Source organism: Sus scrofa, chromosome 4, assembly GCF_054392235.1.
Source record: "Sus scrofa isolate SSC_HxYL_T2T_F1_AM1 chromosome 4, Sscrofa_HxYL_maternal_Yorkshire_Landrace_v2.0, whole genome shotgun sequence".
NCBI classification, from domain to species: domain Eukaryota; kingdom Metazoa; phylum Chordata; class Mammalia; order Artiodactyla; family Suidae; genus Sus; species Sus scrofa.
Genome location: NC_139386.1, coordinates 55,923,335 through 55,948,109, shown reverse-complemented (window position 1 = coordinate 55,948,109; position 24,775 = coordinate 55,923,335). Strand labels below are relative to the sequence as shown.

Here is a 24,775-nt window from a genome sequence, read left to right as displayed (position 1 = left end):
AATCTCTCATTAATAGGTAACATTCATAATTTACAGCACAAAAGAGGAATTCACTCACTGTGGGCTTTCTAGAATTTCTGGATATCTATTTCTAGGGATAATAGTCACTAAGGAGTCCATCCTCATTAACACTTGTTATTTCTTGTCTTTGGTCTTTTTGATAGCTCTCCTTACAGGTGTGAGGTGATAGCTCATTGTTTTAATTTGAAAACAAATCAATTTCTTTTTTTTATGCCCACACTAGCAACATATGAAAGTTCCTGGGCCAGGGATCGAATCTGAGCTTCAACTGTGACCTAGACCACAGCTGTGGCAAAGCCAGATCCTTAACCCACTGAGCCACACTGGGAACTCCCCCTGCCCAAAAAGAAAAAAGAAAAAAGAAAAAAAAAAAAACATTTTCTGGTGCAGGAACCCAGCAGTAATGAACTGCTCTCACTGCTCCACACACCATAATCATCCTCATAATTCCCAGGTTTCCCTTGTACGGAAGATTCGCAGTTCCAGAGCTTCACATCCAAATGTCCTAAAACCACTGTGTCACTGGCTAGCCCTTCTTGTCAAGTGTCCTGCCCTTGACTCTAAGAGGAATGCTTCCCAAACCCTGTAGGTCATCACTGACCATGGTGCTGCTTCTAAAAGGCCATTTTACCAGGAAAACAATCCACATTTATGTATTTTAAGGTGCATAAGTCAAAGTCACTAATAACATAAGCTATAGTACAAGATTAAAGAAGTTTACAGATGAAGTCTGTGGGTACAGGCAGGTCCCCAGATTCCTGACAATCTATGAATAGATGTTCTTAGGATTCTACTAAGAATGTGCCAGGATTCTACTCCAGAAAAAGGGGCCCCAGTACTCTGAAGATGTATGCATTTATGGGAGCAGGAATCATCTAAAAAAGCCCAAACCTCTGAGGATCCTAGTATTCCCTTCACATTCACCCACATTGAAGCAAATACAAAATTTGTTCAGCTGAAATTTAAAGTCAGTCCCTTCACCAACAACCAGAAATCAAGACACCAATGAACGAAAGGAATGGGTACTACTGCCAACTTTAGCATTCAATCACTTAAAATTGTTCTGCTATGTAATTATAATGCTATATTTTGACCAAAGACTCTCAAAATGAAACCAGTTATCTAAAAATATCTATATGAAATTTAACAGGGGTGTTATAAATATGAACACTTAGCAGGTTAATTTTTCTGAGGTTTTGCATAAAGATTAAGAGAAAAATGCTCTATATAAAGAAGAGATGTTTCAAAAATTATCTAACTGGCTTTGGCTGAGATTTCTATGACCATTTGATCCATATTTCTAACATGTAAGGAGAAAATAAAGTGATCTAATGGTTTGAACAGAATGAAAATCATTTTGCAAATGCTCAATTATAGACAACTAATTTTAAAATCTGTAAGAAAAGGACATACAACAAATACTAACTTTTCATCTTGCCACTTACTTGGAAAGGGTATTTAACGACTATGGGAATGCAGGATAGCGCAATGATTTAGAGCATGAAATTTAGACTCAGAAGACCTAGGTTCAATTCTTGACTCTAAAATGGAATGTGGGTATTTGACACATTAGGAAAGTTCTCTGAGCCTATTTATTCATCTCTAAAATGAGGTTAACAATAAGATCACTTTGAGTAAATATTAAAAGAAATAATTCCTGGAAATTCCTTGGCATAGACAGGCATAAAGTATTATTATATACCTTTATTTCTTTTTAGAGAATCCACACAACAAGGAAAATGCAAATATTTGACTTTCAGAAATTAGTACTATATGGATGCTATAACTTCAAGTGGACATGAACACCAAAGTTGGACAAAGCTAATTTACCTGGGCCGCAATACAGCATGGCTTATCATTTCTTTGGTCAGATTCCAAGCCTAGTCATCTTAAGTTCAAAGAGGCTTGAGAAGGAGTCAATCACTGCTAATAATAACAGCACTCTGGCCTGCCCAGTTCCTGAGGCATTAAAAACAAGAGGAATGTATTCATTATCTTCCATTTCACCAGCTGGGAGGAACTAAACTACATTCTTCTGTTAATTGAGTCCAGAGATACTTCCTGGGCACCTGTGTGGCCTCTGACTTATGCCTTCCCATACCCACTACTATATTGTACCCACCAGATCCCACTCCCTTTGCCCTGGTATTATTGAGGTTCCTAGTGTAGTAATGTAGTGATAGGTATATTACTTATTTATTATTGTATAGCAAAAATGCCCTCAATATTTAGTGATTATGTGGAATTTTTAGAAAATGATAGAAATGAACTTATTTGCAAAACAGAAGTAGACTCACAGACAAAGAAAACAAACTTATGGTTACCAAATGGGATAGTGAGGGTGGGAGAAAGATAAATTACGAGTTATGATAAACATATATACTCTACTATATAGCACAGGTAACTACACTCACTATCTTCTAATAATGGAAAATATTCTTAAAGAGAATGTATGTGTGTGTGTGTGTGTGTGTGTGTGTGTGTATAACTGAATCACTTTCCTGTGCACTTGAAACACAACATTGTAAACTAACTTTACTTCAATTTTTTTAAAAAAGGAGTTTCTGCTGTGTCTTGGCAAGTTGAGAACACAACGTTTTCTCTCTGAGGATGCAGTCTCAATCCCTGGCCTTGCTCAGTGGATTAAGGAATTGGCATTGCCTCAAGCTGCAGAGTAGGTTGCAGATGCAGCTTGGATCAGTGTTGCTGTGACTGTGCTGCAGGCTGGCAGCTGTAAATCTGATTAGATCCCTAGCCCAGGAACTTCCATATGCCAGGTGCAGTCCTAAAAAGAAAAAAAACAGAACAACCAAAGAGAGACCAACCTTGAAAAATCCTTGAGCAGGCAAAACTAGTTGAGTTACAGAAATAAAGCTTAATTTAGCTTATTTTGGAAGACTAACCTGATCTGGGTCATTTCTTGCTTATGCCTCTGGAAATCATAAGCAAAACTTGAACTGTTTCCCAAGGTCGATGTAGCATAACCACTGAAAATTCTAATGTTGTAACCAACCACAGCAAAGAATAAATGGTATAGTTTTCTACTACATAAGCTGTTTTATAACAGTATACCCCTGAGCCTCATTCCATATTTTAGTTTCAGCGCTTCCAGTTTGAAATCTGTCTTTTTGGTGTGTGCCCAGTGAAGTTTAACTAATTACTAAAAAAAGAAAAAAATAGTGATTAAAATCAAATATTTATTATCTCATATTTTCTGTCAGTAATTTGAAAGAGCATTAGCTGGCTGGACTGAATCAGAGTATATCATGATTTCAGTCAATGTATAGTACATGAAGGCTTGATTGAGGTTGGGAGATCTTCTTCCAAGATGGCTCAGTCACATGCTTTTGATGAGAGTTCCCCACCAGGTGTCTCCCAATAAAATTTCCTTTTGACATGGCCAATGGCTTTCCAGGAGCAAGTAACCTGAGAGAGAGAGGTTGCGGGGAGGTTGGGGAACAGAAGCTTCCCTGCCTTTTATAACACAATCTTATAATTGACAGACCATCCCTTCTCTATTCTGTGGTCACATAGACCAGCAGTAGTGCTAGCACAATATGGGAAGGAGGTACACAAGAGTTTATGGATCATTCCAGAGATTGGCTACTCCAGGCAGAAACTACCTGAGTTACAGTACAAATACAACACCCATTATTATACAACTTTGTAAGGTATAAACTAAAAGACCCTCTTGGGTCATTTCTCTCTCACTTGCTTCCTTCACTCACTCCACTCCAGCCATAGTACCTATCTTTCAATTCATGAGTACACCAAGTTACTTTTCACCTAAAAGTCTTCGCAGGAGTTCCTGTCATGGAGCAGCAGAAATGAATCCAACTAGGAACCATGAGGTTACAGGTTCGATCCCTGGCCTCCCTCTGTGGGTTAAGAATCCGGTGTTGCTGTGAGCTGTGGTGTAGGTTGCAGACTCGGCTCAGATCTGGCATTGCTGTGGCTCTGGTGTAGGCCAGCAGCTGTAGCTCAGATGAGACCCCTAGCCTGGGAACCTCCATATGCCGAGGGTGAGGCCCTAAATAGGCAAAAAGACAAAAAAAGCAAAAAACAAAAAGCCTTCACGTACCTCTTCCTTCTGCCTAGAGCTCTCCTCCCTCCCTATCTCTTCATTTTAATTTCTCAGTTTAAATATCACTTCCACTTAAAGGTCTTTATGATCAAATTATGTCATCAGTGATGCTTATAATAACAATGGTAATTGTTAATATTCACTCTATGCCAGGTACTATTGCAAGAACTATTTATGTTCTAACATATTTAATCCCCGCAGCAACCCAATGAGATAGATACATTTATTTTCCAAATGAGCAAAGAGACACAAAGAAGTAACTTCTCTAAGAAAAGAAAGTTAGAAACTTGCAGAGGCTTTGAGGAAAAGGGCAAAATTTCCTGAATAAGAAGAGAGGGGAATGAGAGGAGACTGAAAAGAATAGTCATGAAACACCTTGTAAAGCCTTGTAGACTATGTTATGCAGATATTTTATTCTAAAGGCATTGGAGAGTTGTAAGCGGGAGATATGATCTGATAAAGTAATACTTAAATATTTTTAAATATAAAGAATAACATTCAATCTAAAAAATTAAACACTACAAATATTATTGAAAAACCCTATGCAACTCCCCTTTCGCATTTTCCTACTTCCCCTCAGAAGCAGCCCCTCTCTGGAATATTATTATATTTTTTATTTTATGTGTACGTATTCATATGTAATAGATGGCATTCTTTTTTTAATATTTAATATTATATAGTCACATGCCATATATATGAATATATAGGGCAACTTGCTCTTTTGTTCAATTTTATGTTTTAGATATATACATGTTAACACTACTATCTCTAGTTCATTCATATTGAGTACTTTGTGATATTACATTGTGTAAATGTAGTAAAATTTATATTTTGATTCTCCTGTAAATGTCTCCGGACATTTACATGGCTTTAAATTTTTTACAAAGAGAAACAATACTGCTGTGATCATTCTTGTATATTTATCTCTGTAAAATAGGTCCTAGGTATAAAAAGATTTTAAAACAATAGAAAGGAAAAGAAAAGGGAAAAAACACCAACAAGGTCATTACCTACAGACTAAATGATTGTCAATATATTAGAATAAATAAGTAAAGAATTATTAAGCAAACAAGCTGAATCTAAGGTCAATTATGAAATACACACCAGCATCAAATAGTATGAAAATGTTTAAAGACAGAATTTATAAGTGAAAATAAATACAATGTACCTAATTCTAAATGTAATCAAAAGATGAAAGGACATTAAGATTTACTTTTAGAGTATTCTACCTTTATCTGTGGAGAATAGATTGAGAAAATATAGGAACTAAAGCAGAAAGATGAGTTCAGAGTTTTCTGCCATTGCCTAAGAGAAAAAAAATGATACTGGCTAAGATCAAGATATGTGTAGTAGAATCAGAAATGCATGGCTAAATAAAGATATGATTTGGCAACAGAACCAAGGGGACTTGGCGATGGATTGGATGTAGAGGATGGAGGAAAGTACCAAGGATATTTGGACATAGTTTTGATCAATCGAGTGAGTGATAGTGAAATCTACTAAGGCAAATCTACTAAGACAAATTAGAATGAGTTCCACCTTAATACATCAGTACTGAAATTGCCTGTTATACACAAGTAGGTATAAGTAGACTTCTGCTTCCAATTGAGTGGACTAAGTTGTAGCAAAACAACATTCTACCAATAACAATAAAAAAGATGTTTAAAATATAAAAATGTCTATTTTATAAAAATTAAAAATATATCAAAGCAGCAAGGGTTTAAGGAATCGAACCCTTGAAGAAAAAAGAAAACTGGAGAGGTGAACCTGACATTTAGCCTCACCTCTCCTCTAGCAGCATTTGACAATACGTAATTGGTGAGCCAGAAGATACATCAAAATAAAATATCTAAACAGAAACATAGAGAAATAAAAATGGAATACAGAAAACAGAATAAACATGTATAACATAGGCAAAAATCTAATATACTTTTGGGATATAATTTCACATCCATCATATCACCAAAATAAATCTGATAATATTAACTGTTGACAAAGATGTGAAATTTGGAATCGTCTAATAAAACAACAGTACCCTGTGACCCAGCAATTCCACTCATATGAATATCCAAGAAAAACTCAAACATGCATTAAAGAAGTTGTAAAAAATGTTCATGCCTCATTGAATTTAATAGTGAAAAATCTCATCAAAAGTCAAATGAATACATTCATAAATAGAAAAAGGTAAAGGCACTTTCATTATTCCAGTTGCCAGGTCCACATAATTTGATCAGTCTTATTCCTGTCAATATCTCACAACCCCATATCTAATCCATCAGCAAATTCTGTAGGGTCTACTTTAAAAATATATCAAAAATCCAAGATGTTCAACATGGCTAATTATTAGAGAAATGTAATCAAAACTTCGGTGAGGTACCATCTCAAACCGGTCAGAATGACCATCAACAAAAAGTCTACAAACCATAAATGCTGGAAAGGGTATGGAGAAAAGGGAACTCTCCTACACTGTTAGTGGGTATATAAATTGGTAAACCATTATGGAAAACAGTGTAGAGTTTCCTCAAAAACCTAAAGAGAGAACTTCCATATGATCCAGCAATCCCCACTCCTAGGCACCTATCCAGAGAAAAGCATAATTCAAAAAGATGCATGCACCCCAATGTTCATTACAGCACTATTTACAATAGCCAAGACATGGAAGAAACCTAAATGTCCATCACCAGAAAAATGGATAAAGAAGACCTGGTGTATATACAATAGAATAGACAATATATACAATACATACAATAGAATATTACTGAGCCTTAAAAAGAACAAAATAATGTCATTTGTAGCAACATGAATGGAACTAGAGATTCTCATGCTAAGTGAAGTAAGTCAGAAAGAGAAAGACAAATACCAAATGCTATCACTTATATGAAATCTAAAATATGACACAGATGAATTTATCTATGAAACAGAATCAGACCCATGAACACAGAGAACAGACTTGTGGTTGCCAAGGGAGTGGGGGTGGGGAGGAATGGAGTTGGAGTTTGGGGTTGGATGATGCAAACTACCATATGTAGGATGGACAAACAGCAAGGTCCTACTATATAGCACATGGAATTACGTTCAATATTCTTTGATAAACCAAAATGGAAAAGAATATAAAAAAGAAATATATATTCTTTTTTATGTGTATCTGAATCACTGCTGTACGAGACACTAAAATACACTGTAAATCAGCTACACTTCAATTTAAAAAAGAAAAAAATATATACCAAGAATCCAATCACTTCTAACCTCCAATGCCAATCAACATTCTTGTCCCTGAGCTCGAAATAGTTCTACGTACTTAGAGTGGTCCATGCTCAGCTCCTTTTCATGTGTGAAGCTCTAATGCCAAAACTACAAGTTATGCAAGAAATAATCCAGGCAATCAGCTACTGCATGCTTAGGAACATTCCTGGAGCAGTAATCAGTAAACAGAAACCCTGGCCAAACACTCATTTATCTCCAACTGCCATAAACTCAACTCAGGGTACAACTTTCCTCAAGGGAACCTGTGGTTGAAACATAATTCACATACCACAGGACTCATCCATTTAAAGAGTACAATTGGATGGGGTTTTGTATATTACATTATTAACTTTTTTAAACCTATGGTAAAAAATACATTTAACACAAAATGTGCAACTTTAACCATTCTCAAGTGTGCAATGTTGTGCAACCATCACAGGCATACCTGAATTTTTAAATAATTAACATGTGAAACATTTTAACTCTGGCCTTAAAAGAGTTCACAACATCTTAGCGACAATTCTCAAGTTAATCATTTTTAAAACAAAGTTAAGTGCAGTAATAAAATGCTTATGTAAGGATGATGGCTAAATCAAGAAAGCATATTGCAGGAATCATGAGGGTGTGTACAAATTAGCAATCCACATTGAATTTTAAAATTATTTTTTCAGGATTAAAAAAAAAAAAAAAAAACGAAAAAGGCATGCAACTCCTGAGGGCAATAGGATTCTTCCGTGGAAACATTTTAATATTTAGTGCCACAATAGGAGCAGGGATCTTTGTGTCTCCTAAAGGGGTGTTAAAGTATTCCTCACTGAATGTAGCCGTCTCCCTGAGTATTTGGGCGGTTTGTGCCGTTCTGACTTTGATCTCCGCTCTCAGTCACGCAGAGCTAGGGACGACCTTCCCTAGAAGCGGAGCCCAGTATTATTTTCTCAAACGGTCTCTTGGGTCGTCTGTGGCTTTCCTCAGTCTTTGGATAAAACTCTTTACTCATCCTTTAAGACTAGCTACTGAATCTTTGTTATTATCTACCTACACAATTCAGCCTTTCTACGCCGGGTGCCCAGCCCCAGAGCTACCGAAGAGATGTCTTGCTTTGGCTATTTTGTGGTCTTTGGGACTTGTAAATACTCGAGGGGTGCGAACGGTGACTTGGTTTCAAACTATCAGTACTTTGGCGAAGATGACTGTCCTTTGCTTCATTTCCCTCACGGGAATTGTGCTGTTAGCGATTGGGGAAAAGGAGAATGTGGCCAGGTTTGAGAACGCTTTGGACGCTGAACTTCCTGACGTCTCACGCATTGCAGAAGCCTTCCTGCAAGGATTGTTTGCATATTCTGGCACATCAATCCTGATCAGCATAGCAGGTAAATCTCTCTCTTTAGAAATACTTTTGTCACATGGCATACTTTTGTCTACAACTCTGTGGAGGAAGATGTATTTGGTTGGGGTCTTTTTGGAGCTGGGGGTGATTGAACTTAATCTGCTCTGCACTACATGCAGGTAGTTTAATCAACATTAAGCCTTGGTAGATAATTATCTATAAAAAAAATACAGAGAATTGAGTGCTTTTCAGGTCATTTCCCTATAACAAGCTTGGGAATTTTATAAAGTTTTCAACAGAAAATTAAGATCACCCTCAGATTTTACTGCATTTTGTTCTAGCAATTTTTCAAGACATTTTGAGTTAAATATCAATTACAAGAGAAATATATTAATAATAGCTATTTGTTAAAAAAAATTAAACTATCACAGATTTTATACATCCTCTACCACAATGGTTAAATTCCACGTCTTAATTCTGATTCCACAATACATCTTGAGAACTTTTTGTTGTTGTTGTTGTCTTTTTAGGGCCGAACCTGGGGCACATGGAAGTTCCCAGGCCAAATTGGAGCTGTAGCTGCTGGCCTGTGCCACAGCCACGGCAACACAGATCCGAGCCCACACTACAACCACAGCAACGCCAGGTCCTAGCTGCGCCTGTGACCTACACCACAGCTCATGACAATGCCATAGCCTTAACCCACTGAGCAAGGTCAGGGATCAAACCCACATCCTCATGGATACTAGCTGGGTTCCTTTCCACTGAACCACAACAGGAACTCCCTTTCTCTTTTTTTTTTTGAGAACTTTCCATATTAGTTCTTAGTGACCTAACACATTATTTGAACTGCTGAATAATAATAATTAGTATGGCTTTACTGCACTTTCACATTAGTAGATAGTTAAAGGGCTTCTCATTTTTCACGATTACGAGGCCTGGTGTAATGTCCACACTCCCCTGTATATGTGCACTGTTGTTTCTGAAAGGCAGTGCTTCCCCTCCAATGTCATGGTACCTAAAGAATTTGATAATAGTCACACAGCTTTCTAGAGTAAACAAAGTAACTAAAGAAAAGATAATTCACTATATTTCTTTCATATTGTAAAATTATAACAGTATTAAATATTAAGGACTATATTAAACACTGAAGTTATTGAAAACCTCCAAAATCTTTTCAAAAATTTTAATAATTTTAATAATAATGGAATTTTTCCCCTAGATACAACACTGTTATAGATTTTATGCTTGAAATGTCCTTAATATTTTATCAAAAATTTTAATGATGTTTCTTCAAATTCTCCATTCTTTTTATATATATATATATATATATTTTGTTTGTTTGTTTGTTTTGTTGTTTGTTTTGTTTTTTGTCTTTTTGCTATTTCTTGGGCCGCTCCCGCGGCATATGGAGGTTCCCAGGCTAGGGGTCTAATCGGAGCTGTAGTCTGCGACCTACACCACAGCTTACACCACAGCTCATGGCAACGCTGGATTGTTAACCCACTGAGCAAGCGCAGGGACCAAACCCGCAACCTCATGGTTCCTAGTCGGATTCGTTAACCACTGCACCACGACGGGAACTCCCAAATTCTCCATTCTTAAATTATTGAAATTTTTTTTATGTTCCCTGGTCAATGAAACACTGCTCACTCATGTAGATTATTAAAAATTTAACAGCTGATATGATTTTTAAGTACTTTAACAATTTCCTTTATTGTCAACAAATCTAACATTGAAATCTTGCAATAAAATTAATGAATTTTTAAACCAATATCAAGGCTTTTAAAGCAATTAATGAATTTTAAACCAATAATAAGGCTTTAATTTTCCTAGCACAAATTAATTATGGCAGCAGTTGCCTCAAAGTTAGCTTGGGCATTAAAAATGCACAGGAAGTGAAACTATTGGATATACATGGAGGCAGGGTTTCACAGGTCACTGCTTTGGGAACTGCAACCCCCAGGGGGCACCTGGTCTCCTCACTTCCCCAGACTTGTTGGGTTATGAGCCATGATCCTTGGATACCTGAATCTGATTTCCTCCAGCAGCTCCCCAGGGCCTTCTTCTGCATGGGCAGCAGTAGGTTCTGCAAAAATAAGTGGCCAGATGTTGGTGCCCCACCTCCGCTAAAGTAAAGCATCACACTAGAGTAAGCACATCAATTACCTGAAGATGGTCCTAGTAGCCATCATTACCTGAAGATGGTAGCTCTCGACCCAATTCTGTTTGGAGTACTCATCTCATTCTCCGTCTACTCCTTGGTTTGATTTGTTATCAAACAAGTTAAACCTTAAAAAAAAAAGATGAGAAATCCAGTAATTGAAACTGATAGCAAAATGTGAGTAACTTCAGGTCAGTTTGGTTGTGTTTGAAAAGGCTAGTGAAATTTTCTGAATCTGCAGATTATTAGCGCTTAGGAGGTCTAATGAGAGGAGGAGACCTTAGGAGGTCTATTAGCCAGTTACATCTTGTGGCTAATCAAATGAGGTGGCTATCAGAACCAACACTTCATTAACTTTCCAGATTTAAAGATCTGGCTTCTTGCATGTCAAAAGGGGGTGATCCTGGCCAGAAAGAACTTTCACCCTCAAGTTTGGTCCTCAGAGTTTCTGATTTGTCATATTCCTGACCAACTGTAAACAGAATAGACAGCTTGTGTCTACACTTTTATGCCAGGGTTCCTAAAAGGACACACAATCTCAGGCACCACTATACATCATTTATATTCGCCTCTGAAATAAGGAATTATAGTAGGTCTCCAAGCTATCAGTACATTCATCTCAGTAGCAGATCTGACAACATTTAAAGGAATCTCTAGTGAAATAGAGAACTGCTAGGACTCAAGTTCTTTATACTTAATTACGAAAAGACAAAAGCCCTCTGCTTCCATAACATGACTTGTGTGACTTTTGCAAGGAACCATCAGACAATATTCCATGATATGCTGTTTAGAAAATCAGGATCATTTGAAGCACATTAAATTGGGAGCAATTTAAAGAGACCCTCAGATTTCATAATCTGCCCAGAATTCCTATTGTTAGTGAAGTGTGTTTAGGAGAATAAGTAGGTAGATACGGTATTGGCTGACTGAGGAATCTGCATTAATTATGGCCCAACCAGCTTAGATTTGCATCCACTCTTCAGCAAAAACCCTAAAAGGAGACTTAAAAAGCCAATTCCCCAGCTCTGCGTACAAGGTTACCTAAAACAAGTGGTCTCCTCTGGCCTAAGCAACCCCCTGATTTGCTTCCTATTAGAACTTTTCAAAGTCAGAATACACATGAATACTTAGGAACTCTCCTCCTCATACATAGCATGTTGCAGTGTACAGAAGTCCGCATTTATCCATGGGGACTACATTCCAAGACCCTCAGTGGATGCCTGAAACTGTGGTTAGGACTGAATCCTATATATACCATGGTTTTTAAATTTTTTATTGGGATATAGTTGATTTACAATGTTGTATTAGCTTCAGATTTATAGCAAAGTGAATTAGTTATGCATATTTCTGTTCTTTATTTCCTGTAGAGATTATTACAGAATTGAGTAGACCTCCCGGTGCTATACAGTAGTTCCTTATTAGTTATCTATTTTGTATATAGTATTGTGTATACTATGTTCTTTTCTGTACTAAGGGTTAGGCCAGTAGTATACATACCACGGATACTACATAAAAGAACAGTTCTCATCCTAGGCAAGACAAACAGGATGGCATAAGATTTCATCACACTACTCAGAACAGTGTGCAATTTTAAATTTATGAATTGCTTATTTCCGGAATGTGCCATTTAATATTTTCAGACCATGGTTAACCACAGGTAACTGAAACCATGGAAACTGAAACTGTGGATGTAAAATGGGAGGCACTATATGTCAGTTTCATGGGGAAAGGGGGGGTTTTGTAAGGACTGGTGAGCCTGAAGCACCCATTCTCCTAATTAAGTTGCTGCAAGATGTAAATCTATGGCAGCTCTCACTCACCCTTACAAAATCCACCTTAGTCCTGCAGAAACTAAAGTTGGGCACATATTAGAAAAAAAAAGGTATCATCAGACAAAGCTTTCCCCTCCCTTTATGGGGAAAGGAGGAGAGTCTAAGCAGGCAGGGCTCCCACCTAATTTCTGTGATTGGAGATCAGAGGCCCTGGTCTTAGTTTGCACTGAAAACAGGAATATGGCAGGACACACAAGCTAAAGAGTCTACCACTTTCCTGGACACACTTAAAATTCGATAATACTCCCTGGCTCTAAGGATTTGACCAAAGCTTGGACCTGTTAGGGAGGATTAGGAATTTTTCACACTGAAAACAACCACGTTGAACCAAGAGACAATATTCTCAAAGACCTCTTTACAAAGGATGCTGTTTATTTGAACAGTGGTGGGAAAGGCTAGGATGAGGAAGAAAGCATTAAGTTGACATGTTAAATTTTTTCTTCTTTTACGCTTCCCTTCTAAGAGAAAAAAAAAATCTATTAGATGTGAGTTTTATGACTTTCCAAAGTTGGACTTTAAATTATCAGTCAAGGGAGTTCCCATTGTGGCTCAGTGGAAACGAACCTGACTAGGATCCATGAGGATGTGGGTTTGATCCCTGGTCTCTCTCAGTAGGTTAAGGATTCGGGATCGTGTAGGTCGAAGATGCAGCTCAGCTCTGGCGTTGCTGTGGCTGTGGCTAGGCCGGCAGCTGTAGCTCTAATTTGACCCCCTACTGTGGGAACTTCGATATGCTGCACCTGCGGCCCTAAAAAAGAAAAAAAAGTTTATATATGTATATGTCAAATACATTATGGTATCAACTCAGAATCATAGATTTTCACAAACCATTAAATTTAACTTATAAATAATGATATACACATAGAAAACTAAAAGTTGTGTATGAAATTCACTTATTTAATAAGCTGATTAATAAATTTAACATTAAATTTCACTAATGTATAAAACCTCATTCACAATTTATGTCTTTTAGATCCTTTTAATTGCACGTTAAAATGTATTTAACTTTTAAACACTGAAAATATTTGACTTTCATAACTTTCTCATCACTTATATTCTGTAACTCTAAAATTTTAAGTGTTAAATATGATGACTTTAAGTTCTCTTAAAGACCTCAAATATTGTTAATAAATACTGGCAACTTAAAATCACACATTGGAAAATTCATTTACATTTCAAATTTAAATCAAAAAGGCTGTTCTTTCGGATTATCCCATATGCCAGGTTCTCATAAAAATTAGACACTTTAGACATTCTTGCTGTGACATAGTGTGTTAAAGAGCTTCAATCCCTGGCCCAGCACAGTGGGTTAAGGATCCAGTGTGGTGTAGGTTGCAGCTGTGGTGTAGGTTGTAGCTGGTGCTTGGGTTAGATCCCTAGATCACAGACGCAGCTCGGATCTGGCGTTAGTGTGGCCCTGACGTCAGCCAGTGATTACAACTCTGATTGGACCCCCTAGCCTGGGAACCTCCATATGCCACGGGTGTGGCCCTACAAAGACTTAAATAAAAGGAATGGGCTTCCGTAGTCTTTTTTTTTTTTTTCTTTTTAGGGCTGCACCCTCGGCATATGGAGGTTCCTAGACTCGGAGTCCAATTGGAGCTATAAATACCGGCCTTCACCACAGCCACAGCAACACTGGATCCGAGCTATGTCTGCAACCTACACCACAGCTCATGGCAACGCTGGATCCTTAACCCACTGAGCAAGGCCAGGGATCGAACCTTCGTCCTCATGGATTCCTGCTGAATTCTCTAACCACTGAGCCACAACAGGAACTCCAAGGCTTCTGTCCTCTTTATCAGTGGCTGTGGGCTGCCTCTGAGGGGAGAATGTAAACTTCTTGAATTTTCTCAGCAAGGAAGCTTCCTTCCTTCCTGCCAATCTACTCAAGGACCCAAGGCAATTCCTAGGAGAAGGGTTCAGCTGTGGGAACTAGCAGCCATTACTCACAGAAGCTGGAGGATTGGAGAACACACTGGTCAAGGGGGTCTGGGTGAGACTCACTTTCCAAAGTTGCAGACTCATTTACTCATGCCGGTGATCACGGTCAGCATCTCAGGTGAATGAAGTTGCTTAATGGAAGATCCCGACTTACACCGTTCCTCACACTTCACAGATTCAAGTCAGGATGCATGATCGAAGTACTTCATGCTTCCAGTCACACATGCACAGGCTTGTTCCGTCGCACCATTGCTATGGTAATAGGGGACCCAGAGACCTCACAATTCAACTGATATTGATTTTATATCTACACCTCCTGATTTCTTTCCAGTTAGAATTCGGGTTGACAGATTGCCTTGCTTCCACATGACTTACAACAAATTTCCTTCACCTCTTGAGTAGAGTCAAACAATCTCTTGACTGCCTGATTGGACGCTAAATTGTTTTCGTCTTGTTATTTTATTCATGTCCCTTAAGATCCTGAATTCCATTCACACTTTTCTTATTTGTCATGACCCTGTAGTCATTTCAATACAGTGAATTTGCCTAGGTAAGAAGTTTGCTTGGAAGGGTAAGGATGAGAAAGGAACTTCCTCAGAGCTCAATTTCTTGGGGGAAAGACGAGATGAGAGAACCACTATTTAACCTGAAAAAATAGAGAGAAATTATATATCTTGGTGTGGGGGATGAAGACATATGATACATACCAGTCTTTTTTTTTTTTTCTTAACAATTGTATATTTTTTATTTGTCCAAATCTGTGAGCTGGAAGTATTGTTGCCAACTACAAAGCCTGTTTCCCAAGGTCCGACTAGCTAGTCAGCGTCAGAGCTGGGTTCAAGCCCCAGATCCTTTAGCTCCTAAAGTTCATACTCTTAACCACTCCCCTGAACTTCCTTCTTAGGAAGAGCAGTATGGGAGTTACCATTGTGGCTCAGTGGATTAAGGATCCGATGTCTCCATGAGGATGGCCCTGCTCAGTGGGTTAAGGATCCCGCTTTGCCATAAGCTGTGGCATAAGTCTCAGATAGAACTCTGATCCTGCATTGCTGTGGCTGTGGTGTAGGCCTGCAGCTGCAGCTCTGATTCAACCCCTGGCCTAGGAACTTCCATATGCTACAGGTGCAGCAGTTAAAAAAAAAAAAGAAGAAGAAGAAGAAGAAGAAAAGAAAAGAAAAAAAAGCAGTATGATGCTTAGTAATTTTGAGATAATATGTCAATTTTCAGAATCAAGGCCCCTGCAATTGACAGAAAATAACCAAAACACTCACTCTTGGTTTCAAAATGTTATTACGCATCAGAGCTTAAAACTTTTCCCAACTGAGGACTTTTGTCCACCTTCTCTCTGGACTTATGAATGAAGGAAAGAGAGGGTGAGAGTAAGTATCAAAAAGGACTCTGTACCTTCTGTCCAAGAAATCCATCACCTCCAGGTCCAGGAGATCTAGCTAAACCCAGACTAAAAAGTGCAGTGGTTACGGTCTAGTGTCTAACCAAATGTGGTTAATATCCTGACCTCACCACTTATTTGCTATATGACCTTGGAGAAATCTCTTAAATTCTGAGTCCCTGCAGTTTCCTCTGTATTTGAAATGCAGGCAAAGTGCAATCTGTTCTTAGGGCTATCGTAGGTATTCAATACCATGCAGTGGCAAAGGCTCTGTGACAGAGCAAGACATAGATCCACTCACAAAAGGTAGGCAGAGCCTGTTTTTCTTTTGCAGCAACACTGCCTTGGTATCCAAGGCTCCCCACTGAGATCTTCATATAACTCCCTCCCTCACTTCCTTTCAGTCTTCTCTCACATGTCATTTCTCTGTCATCTGATTTAATGCAAACTTTTTGCCCCATTCTGCTCTCATCTCTGCTTCATTTCTCTTTTTTTAATTGAGATACAGTTAATTTAGGTTATGTAAGTTTCAGGTGTACGATATAGTGATTCACGGTTTTTAAAAGTTATACTCCATTTAGTTACAAAATATCAGCTCTATTCCCTGTTCTGTGAAATATATCCTTGTAGCTTATCATTTTACACATAGCAGTTTGTATCAAATAGTCTTTCCCATCACTATAAGCCTATAATCACAAAATGGTTGGAATAATTGGATTTTTTGTATGAGGTGATGAGAAATTCAGGCTTTCAGGCAAAGTTTGCACTGGACCAACGTCAAATCAGTCAAGCCAATGAGGAAACAACAAACACATGAATGATACTTTCTCCTCCTTTTTGTTACAAAGAAGTCTTCAAAAGTCTCGTCATCATTTGCCCTTTTCTGATAGTTTGTTTTGTGTTTTTTAGGAGAGATTAAAAATCCTGGTGAGAATATTCCCAAATCTCTGATTACTGTCCTTCCCATTGTGGCTGTGATTTATTTACTGGTTAATGTATCGTACCTGGCAGTTTTGACCCCCAAGGAGATCATCTCTGCAGGTATGAATGTGTCTGGACAAAGAGGAAATAGTCACTACTATCTACTCTGAATAATATTGGGGACTTTATACTGTTGATTTGTTTGACTCATAGGAGTATAAACATGATATGTTCCTGCTTTGGCTTTCATAAGGAAAGAAAAATAATCAGCCTAAACAATCTATAAAAAAATGAACAGATGCTAAGACTAAAGTCGAAAGGTAGAAGAATGTGATACAGCAAGAACTAGAAAAGCAAGAAGAGGAAGGGTGGGAGAGAGATATGGAAAAGAAAGAGGAAAAAGATAAGGAGAAACAGGAGCAAACAAGGCAACAAGGAAATACTTTGTTAGAAGATGTTCCACCCTTTAGGGTGCACCCAGATACCTACCCTCAAAATTTCGGTTTGGAACAGGCAGTACCATCTTCATTTCTCAGATGAGGAAACTGTAGCACAGGGAAGTTAAGTAAGGAACAGAGGTTTTTTTTTGTTTTTTTGTTTTGTTTTGTTTTGTTTTTTATTTTCCCACTGTACAGCAAGGGGGTCAGGTTATCCTTACATGTATACATTACAGTTACAGTAGTTAATTAAGATTTAAAAATAGGTATCAGTCATGTTCTTCTCATGATAAAAGATTGCTTCATATCCAGGTTATTGCTAGAAATGGATGTAAATGTGGACAGCAATTTGCAGGATCTAACCTTCAAAAATATATTTTTTCCCAGAGTTCCTGTTGTGGCTCAGCAGGTTACAAACCCAGCTGGTATCCATGATGATGTGGGTTCAATCCCTGTCCTCACTCAATGGGTTAAGGATCCAGCAATGCCCTGAGCTGTGGTATATGCTGCAGATGAGGCTCAGATCCTGTGTTGCCATGGCTATGGCAGAGACTGACAGCTAGCTATCAAATTTGACCCCTAGCCTGAGAACTTCCACATGCCACAAATGCAAGCCTAAAAAGCAAAAAAAAAAAAAAATCATCAATAACTTTGGAGAAATTCTGAGGCACGTTTTATACTCATAACATAATTTCTTATGCTTCTAGTGTCAGTTATTTGTCTAAGTTAAGCAAATAACATCTCCCACCAAAAATCTTTTGTTTTTATTTTTATTTAATCAGAGTATTCATGACTATCATTGCTTGTTGTTGCCTTACAAGCTTCCCCCAAATTTACTAGCTTAAAACAACCATTATTTAGTTCACAATTCTGCAAGTTGGCAATTGAGGCTGGGTTCAGCAGAGCAGTTCTTCTGTCTCTGCTGGTAGTTCTCTACTAGAGTCTTTCATGTGTCTGCAGTGCCCTGCAATTTGGGTTAGCAGCTTTACTGAGGTGGATCATGCTCTCCCATATCTTTGGACTCTAGCTGGTAGGTTCTTTTGTCTCCTTTGAGAAGCAAATGCCAAGTATAAAGTTTTTGGGTTTTTGTTTTGTTTTTTTTTTAAGGAAAATATTAGTGTTAGGGAAAACAGGAAGGAAAATAGGTAAAGCTGAGAGGGGATCAAAATGCAAAATCCAAAATGAAGAAGAAACAGAGGGAAACATGGGTAAAAACATCCTATACTGTCAGGCAGTATGAGGAAGATTTGGCATGTCTACTGGGGAGCCCCTTGTCCAAAGTGGGCCCTCAAATAAAAGTGTGTTTTTTGGTATTTCTGCTTTGCAAACTCATTAGGAGGCAAGGCTTCGGCAGGAAATGCCACAAGGGAAGTCATAGTGCGGTAGCTGTTCCCTGCATTTGGAAGTCTATGAACTACATTTTCATGGCTTGTCTTTATCCTCTGATAGACTTGGTTGATCTTTTGTTTTGTTTCTTAAAAATTTTATTGAAGATCTTGTTCATATGCTTGCTGGGCCATGTTCGCAGAGAGCAAGCAGAAGTCTGTGATGCTTCTCAAGATGTAGGCTCTTCCCTGGCAAACCTCCCTCCTCCCTCCCAATGCATCCTACTGGCCAAAACAGACCACAAGACCAGACCATATTCAACAATGAGTAAAGAGACTTCCTTTCTTGGAAGCAGCTACAAAGTCATATTACTAAGGGTATGAATGCAGGAGGAAGTGAGGAATTATTGCCATATTATCAATCAAGCAAAAGTGACTGACTTTTTCAAAATTTTTCTGAAATTTTCATAGATGCTGTTGCTGTCACCTGGACGGACAAAATAATCCCTTCCATGCAATGGGTCATTTCTTTTGGGATTTCAACCTCAATACTTAGCAACATGTGTTGTACAGTGCTTTCAGCATCAAGGATGATCTACACAGCAAGCCAGGAAGGACAACTGCCTTCAATATTCTCTATGCTCAATAACCACTCCTGTCCAAGCATGGCTGTCGGCCAGATAATCATTTTAACTTCTATTGTTATTATAACATCAGATTTAATCAACTTAATAAGATATTCAGTATTAGCAATATGGTTTTTAAGAGGGCTACATATGATAGGTTTACTTAAACTAAGGTACCAGGAACCCAGTCTGCCTAGACCTTATAAGGTAAATCAAGACTAAAATGTTAATATTAAATTTCTACTCTCTTTCTAGGAATATAATTTTTTACTCTATCTGGGATGCTTTTAACTAAATATGAGTCACATTTATGAAACATAAAAGTCTGAACCAGACCTCCATTTTCCAGCTTACTGGCATGTAATTGGCTGTATGGGCTGCATTTGGTTTGATTTCTATAGAATAAAAAAATCAAATGTTATCCATCTTGTCATGTTTCAAGAGCTAGGCTATAACACTTTTGAGGGGAGAATACTGGCCCTGCTCAAAAGCCACAACCCAATGTAGATGATATGGCATTCTCTTCTTGCTTACATTCTTGATAGTGTCTTCATTTTATACAGTAAGACATTAATCTGAGCTCAGTTTAGGTGATTATAAAAATTTTGAATGGGGTTCCTGCTGTGGTTCAGCAGCTCAGGTTGCTGCAGAGGTGTAGGTTCAATCCCAGGCCCTGCACAGTGGGTTAAAGGATCTAGAGTTGCTGCAGGTATAGCATAGGTTACAGATTTAGTCAGATTCAGTTCCTGGCCCAGGAACTTTCATATTGGCAGGCACAGCCATTTAAAAAAAAAAATGATCCTGAACATAACTAGCAAGACAGAATAACCATCCTCTAGGTAAAAATGTCAGCAGGACTACTGTAGGTCCCTAGAGTGTCTTTGTGCAAAATAGAATAAAGCACCCCTACCCTAGGGCAGACACAGAGCCTGGTGACCAGAGCACAAGCTGATATCAGTCACCTTTTGCCCTCTCAGATGGGCATGTTTATGTAAATAGTGAACTGCCTAAGCAACCATATGCAAAAGAAATAAAATCGGACTCTCATTTGAAAAAACCATTCTGAAAATAATATAGAAAGTGAATTAGAAAGGTACGAACAGTTTCAGGTCAAACAACTGGCATAAATTCTCTTAGTTACCCTATTTAACTCAAAAAAATTCCAGAGCTCAGAGATTAATTTACCCTAGCTAAAAGAATCAGGGCTGGGATTTAAACCACACATTCTCATTCCAGAGACCAAATTTTTGTTATATATTACTGAAAAGATAGTGATGAAATTTGTATTTGGTAAAAGGCCCACTGAGGATATTTTCTCTGTTAGTAGCATCAGGAATACTTGTACCTCTCCTAAACAACTGTTTTTCTTATGTCTTATGGTGGCGGGCTTTCAGAATCTATGTTGGGCTTTGAGCATGCATCTGGTGAAGCAAATTTATTCTTTATCCATATTTCTTTATTTCCTTCATTTCTCTTTCTGTTTTTATTTAATTTGTCTTGGTATAAAAAAAGCTATTCCTTGCTATCACGTAAATCCTAAAAGGTTCCAAACAGTTTTTGTTTTATTCTTTAATCGTGTTATAAATACGATCCAGTGGCCCAAATAAAGAAGATATTTCCTGGTTTTAGTGATTATGTGGAAAATAAAGTGAGAGTTCCATACTTCAAGCCAGTGACCATAAAACCACTTGAATGTGCTCGTTAAAATCTGAATTCCCAGACTCACCCCATGGGATCTAGTTTAGTAGATCTTAGTTGGGCCCAAGGGATCCAGATATTTATCAATAATTTTTGGGATTCTTCTGCAGAGAGGTCCATTGGACCTATTTTAAGAAACCCTGTCATAGACAATTTTGACTTTCTTCCCCCAAAAATGGTTCCCTCTTGGTCATATCCCATGTTGAAAAAATTGAACAATGATATATTGGATTTCAGTCATCCATTTATTATACAAATATTCAATGTCCACCTGCTACGTTTCAGGCATTCTACTAGGCAGTTCAGAGAAATAAAGACAAATCTTGTCAAGAATCTTAGATTAGAAGAGTAAGAGATATTCAAAATCATTGTCATAAAGTTAAGAAATCCTATTTTGTTGAGCACATTCTACTGAAGCAAATTGTATGCAATTCTGACAAGACTTTAAAAGACTAGCATTAGATAAAACTCTCATTTTGCAAATGAGTCCAGAAGAACCCTTTTTTTCAACACTCCAACTTTATATTTAACAATAACAACACACAAAACACATGAATTTCAGGAATATTTTATTAAAAACCTCTGAACACATTTATCACCAAGCACTTGCTGGCCCCCTATGGGCTTCCTTCTCTTGTGCAGAACCCTGAGAGTTTCACTGTGCAACAGGGACAACCCTGGGCACTGGTGCCGGGGATCCCCATGGGTTGGGCACTTGGGGAGCAACCTTCTGGCTCCTCTCTACTAGTGGATCTGAAGACCAGATTAATGAAGTAGACCAAAGTTATACTCTAAACAGTGGCACCCTAAGCTCGCTGGAGAAGAAACCTCTTTATCTGTCCCAAATACCTCTGTATGGCTAAAAAGACGCTACCATACAGAAATGTGGTGACTATTTCTTGAAGGAATGAGTGATTAAAATAGTAGAGTTTGCATTTCAAATCAGACTTTTCCGAATCCAGTGTTTCTGCTGTTTCTATTACATGATTGTGTTGCCATAAGAAAGATTGGTACATGCCCCATTATAGGAGTTCCCGTCATGGTGCAGTGGAACCAAATCCTACTAGGAACCATGAGGTTGCGTGTTCGATCCCTGCCTTGCTCAGTGGGTTAAGGATCCGGCGTTACTGTGAGCTGTGGTGTTGGTCATAGACACGGCTCGGATCCCATATTGTTGTGGCTGTGGTGTAGGCCAGCAGCTGTAGCTCTGATTTGACCACTAGCCTGGGAAACTCCACATGCCACCAGTGCAGCCCTAAAAAGAAAAAAAAATTACAGTTATGACATGATTGAGTTTTCAAATTCCCAAAAATAAGAATGCTTCAATAATTCATACTAGAATGACATCATTAATTTCTGATTTATGATAATGATGTTAAATGTATCTTTTCTCCTATGCCTAAAAACGAAGCACTAATTTGAGTCAATAAATGGCAGTATCCAATGACTAGAGTAGGCATTCATGAAAACAATAGAATGAATAAAATTAAATAAATACAATTCCGCTTTTTTACAGTCATTCAGTCTGCCATTGATTTACTTTCTGTAATGTAATAGTGACACTGTCTCTCTAAATATATTTGAAAATATATCTGTAGTTTTCCCCCTAAAGTTTGGGAACGTCTTTCCAAAAGAAAGCGAATGTTCTTATGTATTTATAGAAGCTTTTGAGGACAACATCATCATTAGTCTTAACCTTTTTTTTTTTTTTTAATTTCAGGTGCCTTTGCCATTTGTATTTGGAAGCATAGCTATATCTTTGTTTCTGATTTTGACACCATTGATTCAGGCTCCTAAATTAGAGCATATCTATGGGCTTGTCTTTATATGCAGTGGACTTCTGTGTTACTGGATTCATGTTCACCTTAATCAACATTCTGTCTGTTTTTTCAAAATCACTTGTTCTTTACAATTACTGTTTAATGTTTCACCACCTGAAGACCATGATGAACGTATTTCAACAAGCAAAAAAGACCTTAAATCTTTTTGTAAATAAGAAACTTTAAAATGTAAAATGTGGAGTTCCCATTGTGGCTCAGCAGACTAAGAACCTGACGTCCCCATGATGATGCAGGTTCGATCCTTGGCCTCACTCAGTGGGTTAATTATCCGGTGTTGTAGCAATCTATAGTATAAGTCACAGAGGCAGCTCTGACCAGTGTTACTGTGACTGTGGTGCAGGCCTCAGCTGAAGCTCCAAGTCAATCCCTAGCCTGGGAACTTCCATATGCCCAGGTACGGACATAAAAAGAAAAGAAATAAATTTTTAATATAAAATGTTTAATGAATGTATACATTCTTAAAGTTATCTTTGCTTTAAAATATACATTCATAAATACAAAACCTCCCCCTTCTGCCCAATCTCCAGCTACACATATTAAAGCCATGCCCTCCCAGCTGCATATTCAAACTCTTTACAATTCAGATTATTTTCCATGTAATTGAAGCCTTAGATCCCTAGTACATAACATTTCTCACTATTTTCTTCCTTGTCAGAAATTTTAAATGCATGCACAGACACACACCCACCCCACAAAATTTAAAGGGCATAATTCGTCATAATCACTTTATTATTGCCACTTCTATGTATAAAAAATACAATGTTGTACACCATTATATCAAAACTAGTATAATGTTGTCTATCAATGAAATAAACAGGTAAACAAAAAGCCAAAAACTCAGTGCCAGGAAAATAAGTTCGTAGGTGAAAAGTGTTTAGTGTATAACAGATACTTAATATTTATTGAATGAATGAACATAAGATGCGTCTGCAAAATAAAACAAAATATTGTAAATCTGAAATTTATATTAATAAATACTGTGCATTACTTCCTATTCATTGATCTAAACTCTTTACAGTGATACCAATTAAAAGAATATATTTTACTTTCAAGCCTCTGTGTTTACTTTTATAAAGTGCGATGTGCTAAATCATGGCCCTCAAAAATATGTCCAGGTAAATTAGTTTCATATCGGGCAAAGGAAGTTTATCAAACCATTTTCTAAATTCTGTGGGACCCTAAACCAATAAATACATCAGGTAGCATTTAAAGAGAAGAAAAGAACATAAAGACAATGAAGTTTCTAAAATCCAATAATACTTAATTGATAATGACTTTATTGTATTTTGCTTCCAATAAAAATAAAAATAAACAAGGGATTATTTTTTTTAAAAAGATGGAGGAGCAAGAGGGTCATGAAAAACTGTGCTTAAAACTTTGAAATGGGGGAGGGGATTACCAGATGGCCTGCTTAGTGCACCTTTCTGAGTTACTTGTGCCTTTTATTGTCTTTAAGCTATTTTACAACTCTATAAGTTGCAGAAAACTCATAATAATGCAAATTACTTTTGATAACAGAAATATAAGTAAATTTTGTCTAGTGACATGCAGTGATTATCACTCATGGATGCTGACTACTTTCACATCTATTTGTAAATTTATTTTAGCATTCCAGATTGCCTATATGTGCACAGTTTGAATTCTCTTTTAAACTGGTTATAACATCTTACTAGTTCCCTCATTAAATAATGAGCTAAATATTTTTTAAATATGCATATACATGCATACATATATATATATACATCTCCAAGTTCTAACCCCTGGAACCTCTGAATCTTATTTTATATTGAAAAAGAGATTTTACAGATGTGATTAAGGATCTTGAGATGAGCATTTTACTGGATTATCTAGGTAGGCCCTAAATGCAATCACAGATATCTTTATAAAAGGGCAGAAAAAAATAGAAAATAATGTGATAAAAA

The 24,775-nt window shown here is 37.5% G+C and overlaps 1 protein-coding gene across 1 annotated transcript; it reads left to right on the top strand.

Annotated features, from left to right (window-relative positions):
- Positions 1 to 7,916: 7,916 nt before the first annotated feature.
- On the top strand, positions 7,917 to 23,905 carry LOC100156775 (solute carrier family 7 member 12-like). The gene is made up of 5 exons (XM_085021155.1): positions 7,917 to 7,970; positions 8,397 to 8,718; positions 16,915 to 17,046; positions 19,160 to 19,521; positions 22,733 to 23,905. The coding sequence occupies exons 1-5, from the start codon at positions 7,929 to 7,931 to the stop codon at positions 23,006 to 23,008; spliced, it is 1,134 nt and encodes a 377-aa protein (XP_084877281.1). The 5' UTR covers positions 7,917 to 7,928; the 3' UTR covers positions 23,009 to 23,905.
- The last annotated feature ends 870 nt before the right edge of the window (positions 23,906 to 24,775 follow it).

Bases quoted from the DNA above. Each gene is read 5' to 3' on its own strand.
- LOC100156775 (XM_085021155.1), top strand. From the start codon at position 7,929: ATGATGGCTAAATCAAGAAAGCATATTGCAGGAATCATGAGG. The intron at 7,971-8,396 runs GTGTGTACAAAT...TACACAATTCAG, and splicing joins ATATTGCAGGAATCATGAGG to CCTTTCTACGCCGGGTGCCC. The intron at 17,047-19,159 runs GTATGAATGTGT...AAATTTTCATAG, and splicing joins CAAGGAGATCATCTCTGCAG to ATGCTGTTGCTGTCACCTGG.